Source organism: Sinocyclocheilus rhinocerous, unplaced genomic scaffold, assembly GCF_001515625.1.
Source record: "Sinocyclocheilus rhinocerous isolate Xijiao unplaced genomic scaffold, SAMN03320098_v1.1 scaffold1172, whole genome shotgun sequence".
In the NCBI taxonomy this organism is placed as follows: Eukaryota; Metazoa; Chordata; class Actinopteri; order Cypriniformes; family Cyprinidae; genus Sinocyclocheilus; species Sinocyclocheilus rhinocerous.
Window position 1 is genome coordinate 59,524 of NW_015656006.1, and position 5,267 is coordinate 64,790.

The 5,267-nt window shown below is 38.1% G+C and overlaps 1 protein-coding gene across 1 annotated transcript in view; it reads left to right on the plus strand.

The window, feature by feature from the left end:
• Window positions 1-5,267, plus strand: part of LOC107719190 (A disintegrin and metalloproteinase with thrombospondin motifs 3-like) — a 106,829-nt gene that overhangs the window by 22,961 nt on the left and 78,601 nt on the right. The window contains exon 4 of the mRNA XM_016526565.1: window positions 4,343-4,499. Coding sequence (XP_016382051.1) covers window positions 4,343-4,499 — 157 coding nt within the window. The remainder of the gene's footprint in view (window positions 1-4,342; window positions 4,500-5,267) is intronic.

Consider the following 5,267-nt stretch of genomic DNA (forward strand, 5'->3'; position numbering starts at 1 on the left):
GGTTTCTTCCTTTGGCCTTGCACTCTCACCCCACACTTTCACGACTCAACCACATCGACGATTGGTTGATATTAGCTCAATCAGAGCACATGGCGGTTCGACATCGAGATGTCGTTCTTGCTCAAACGAAAGAGCTGGGGTTAAGACTTAACACCAAGAAAAGTGAGCTTTCTCCAGTACAGAGAACCACTTATCTGAGCATGGTGGGGGATTCGACCACGATGTAGGCACGTATGTCTCCTGCTCGGATCGAGTCGATCCTCGTCGCGAGAGTGAGAGAAGGCCGGTCACTCACTGTCAAGCAGTTCCAGACTGCTGGGTCTGATGGCAGCCTCTCAACCGAGGTTGTTGAGACTATCCTCTATCCAGAGCTCCCTCTATGAGGAAACTGTACTTCTTGGTGCGGAGAACGCCAGCTCGACCCAGCTAACTGCACGTTTGGTACAGTTCTGGAGTTCCTGCAGGCCTGTTTATCCGCAGGGTTGACCCACTCCACCCTAGAGGTCTTCGTGGCGGCCATTGCGGCCTACCACGCCCCTTTCGGTGGCCATTCAGTGGGAAGACACCCTCTTCTTACACGTTTCCTCCGCGGTGCGCTGAGGTCGAGGCCTCCGGTCAGAGAAGCTTATGCTAAGTGGTGGATCAAGATGCTATTCCATAGCCTTGAGCCCTCTGATCTCCCCTCTCCTTCGGGGTCAAACCTTGGTTCTTATGTCAGGGCCTGGTGCTGGGAGCTCCTGGTTGCCGCATATGCTAGCGACGGATGCATCTTTCAACGGTTGGGAGCGGTCATGAGTGGCCGCTCGGCCCGCGGCCTGTGGAGCGGCCGCCATCTCAGGTGGCGCATAAGTTGACTGGAGATGCTGGCCGTGTTTCTAGCTTTGAAACACTTCCTCCCAGGCCTAAGAGATCGCTATGTGTTGGTGCGCACCGACAACACAGCAGTGGTCCTTTATATATGTGGGAACAGACATCCTGTCGAGGCAGGGGCCGAGGCCCGGCAAATAGATGCCTCACCCCGAGGGGTGAAGCAGACTTGGAGAGTCTTTTGGTTACATACGTAACCTGGAGACGTTTTGGATTTAACAATTTTTAGAGTTTACACTGAAAATAAAACAAACTTTTTATAAGAGAAGTCACAGACGTTTTGCGACAGGTGGGATTCAGCTTATGGCACTTCTCATTCATTCCTGTGATTGAGTGTTGCACAACTCTGACTGAAATTCAGTGACATTAAGGCTGTATTGTGATTGGATATCAAGGCACATGTGATCCAAGTTGACCATTACGTTTTCTCCAATGGTAAGTAATACAGACCCTCGTATCTCCCAATAATAAGAGAATCTCTGCTAGAACAAAGGAAAAACAAAACTATATAGAAACAAACTAAAAGTCCATGAAAATGAAACTAGATGAAACATTTAAATATCCGTTACTACTAAAATGCATTTAAATTTTTTTAATATATATTTTTAATTTCCACCACCTTTGATGTCCTTTAGGGTTTTTTATATTGAACTTTGGTGTTTCATTTTTGATTACTATTAGGTGAACGTTAGCTTTATGGATTGATTGTCAGTTAAGGTTAGTGCACAACAGACCAATTAGATTGGATTAGATTAATTTGGAGTTAGATTTGTGTATTTGTCGATATTGGAATGCACACAAAGGCAGCAGCATTTTACATGGTTAAACAGCAGTTGAGAAAAATGCTGTTATTCTCCACTGTTATAAGGGAATTATTCCTGCAATAAATTGACCTTAATTCACTTTTAATTTAAGTGATTAAAGTGCAAAGATACTCCCTTTCAAACAGTCAAGCAAGTGGTCGGTGCAGTGACCTGTGGGTCTGCAGGGAAGATTCATGGGTTTGGAACATGTATGTTTGGTGCATACTGATTCTGTTCTTGAGCACATGCAGTGCACGGTATATTTACTTGCCTCGGGCAGTTTGAACGAGAGTGGTAATGTGTTTTTATAATACGTAACTATCTAGTGTTATTGTTACAGAGCAATTTATATGTTGCATTTGTGCAGCTTTAGGAATCTGCCTATACTTTGGTTGCATTTTAAAAAGTCCTATAAGCAAAAAATGGCTATTGAGGCATAGAGTTCATCAGAAATGGATGGAGGTAGCAGGCATGTAGAAAGGTAAACCGTGTGTTCTTGAGTGCACAGGATGGCACTGAGAGGGGGTTGCCAGGTTACAGTGCCTTGCGATTGTATTCATACCCCTTCATTTTTTTTAACATTTTGTTTTGTTGCTGCTTTATGTTAAACTGCTTTAAATTTGTTTTTTTCCACTACAATCTACACTCCATACACCATAATTTTCAAGCAAAAAAACAGGTTTTTAACATCTTTGCAAATTTATTAAAAATAGAAAACTAAAATGATTCCATTGCATAAGTATATCTGGGACAGTTGACATTTAGCTCAGGAGCATTCATTTTGCTTGTAGATATTAATACACTTCAAGCGAAGTTAACCTGTGGCAAATTCAATTGAATGGGTATGATTTGGAAAGGCACACACATCTTAATAAAAGGTCTTTACGAAGTTGTGACAATTCTGTTTTTGCTTTGTCAGTATGGTGTATGGAGTGTAGATTGATGTGGAATAAAAGTAATTTAAAGAAGTTTATCATAAGGCAGCAACATAACAAAATGTTTAAAAAAAATGAAGGGGTATGAATACTTTCGCAAGGCACTGTATGAGTAAGAGAGAGTGGACTGAGAGAGAGAGTGCTAGTCTTCCAGCACATTCCATAGCATGGGCTCTGAGAGGCTGTTCTGTGTCCAGGAGGCCGGCTCTGGGGCTGGAGGTAAAACTGAGAGGCTGTTTTAAAAGAGTAAAGAGGTCGGTCCAAGCACACACACTTGAAGTAATGTACATTCAAGCACTCACCCACTCACGTGCAAAGAGACGAATACACAGTTGAGCATATGGATGAACTCGCACTACAGAAGTGAGCACATGTACATGTGTGATCACATATTGCATGTCAAGATGATTTGGCATGATGTCAGTATGATTTGTAGTGACTTAGCAATATGCTCCCACACGTGTTGCACAAGCTGAAACACACTAAATGCAATCATATACTTTATAGTGGGGTAAATAAAGACTAATGATGAAAATTCTTATATTTTGTACATTTTTACAATGTGGTTTTACTTATTATACTATGAGTATAGCAATTTGAAAGAAAAGTTGAATTTGAAAAATATTTTAGTATTCCTTTTTCAAAATACTAAAACTTTCAGTTTCCGTTACATACAGTCTTTCCCTGTTTTTATTCACTTTATTAGTTTCTGAATATTTTTCTGTAATAATTAAAGGGGTCATATGATGCTGCTAAAAATACCCTTTTAAAACACACAGTATGCAGTAATATACAGAGGGGTCCAATGGTGAAAATGCTGCTATTTTGCTTTTTTTTTTTCAATATGAGAGAAAAGTCAAATTGATATTATTATTATAATTTTTTAAATTCCTAAAAGTATTCCTTCTGATTTTAAATGAAATAATTTTTTTTCCACAATAATAAAACTTTAATTTTCCATATCCGGTCTAAATTTTCCTCACTTTGTTGATTTCCGAATATTTTTTTGCAATAAATAATTATGTGATACAAAGTCAGGTCAGGGGAAATCTAGTTAGTTTATTGAGTTATGCAGGAAAACCCAATTTTGTTTACAACTGTGTGTGATAATGCGTTTTGTACCCTGAAAGCATTTTTGAATAAAAGATGCCTTTGATTTTGAAACTAATAGGAGGCTGAGAAGAAAGCAGAGAAGAGATTCAAATGCCTGATTATTCACTGACAAATGCATCAAACATTTAACTCTCTCTAGTGTTTTCATTAGTTATCAGGGCTTCCAGTAAATATTTGGTTGTGAAGGCACACACTGGACTGTGTTTTATCAGCACAATTCAATGGTATTTTTATGAGGTTGAAAAATGTATGATCATGTATTTCTTAACTCTGAGTAGAAGGAATGTTTGAAGGTGAGCCATGCGTTCTGTACCTGTTCATATGTTGTAACAGTTACCGTATGTTAGGTGAAAAGATAATAGTAAATGAGAGGATGAGGGTTGGGTGATATATAGAGCATCTGCCCTTCCAGCAAGACTATATGATGTGTTTTGGCAGGGGCCTTGCATGTAGAGGTGAGATTTATTGTTACTGTTGTAATGACAGTCTCCTATGTTTATGAACATATTTCATTTGCACTGTCAAATCTGTCTTTCTGTCATAGTTATTTTTCTAGGCAGGTCTTTGGTTAGACAGACTTCAGCTTCCTCTTCATTTCTGACATTTTATTTTTGTTCTCTCAAGGCTGGTATGATTCGCACTGATTCTGATGAGTACTTCATTGAGCCTCTGGAGCGAGGAACACAGGAACACGAGGAGAGGGGAAGAGTTCATGTGGTGTATCGAAGGTCTGCAGTATTGCAAGCGCCTTCAGACATCTCCTTGGATTACCAGCCAATCGGTACGTACCACTGGATTATTGAAGTTTTGTGTGCATCTGTTGATTCTAGCCTTACCCCATTTCCTGTGTATGCCTTATAGGTTTAGGATTTTCCACAGCCTCATGTTGTAAATAATGTTTGATGTGTTTGAAATCCGATAAGGATCTATTCAGCCATTGTTGCTGTTGATTGATGATTGATACATTTAATTAAGTCCACATTTTAATTAAGGCCGTAGTTCAGGGGTCAGCAACCTTTTTGACAAAGTATCTTTTTTTTTTTTGCCCACATTGGTAATCACATTGCCATACACACCTAAGCCCCCCTCCCCAATTTCTCAGTATTATATGGTTTGCAGCAGGGTTATTATAGTTAATTAAAACTAAAGCAAAACCATTAAAAAAATTTCGTTACTTGATATAAAATAAATGTTAACTGAAATAAAATATTAAAAATGTATGCTTATTTCAGCTGATTGACAAGGCAACTCATTAACTTGATGTACTAAAATAACTAAAACTGAAACTGAAATAAAAATTTATAAAATATATAGAAATATTTAAAAACAATAAAAAGTAATAAAAATTACAAAAACAACAAAATTACTAAAACTTTAAAATTAACATTAAAGCAGAAAATAATTGTTTTTTTCAAAATATTAACACATTAACATATTAAAACTAATAGTATCTCAGTGATACTAAAATAACATTGGTTTGGAAAATAAAACAATATACTGTATTTAGAAGTTTGTTTATATATTTATTTATTTAAAAAACGATAAATAT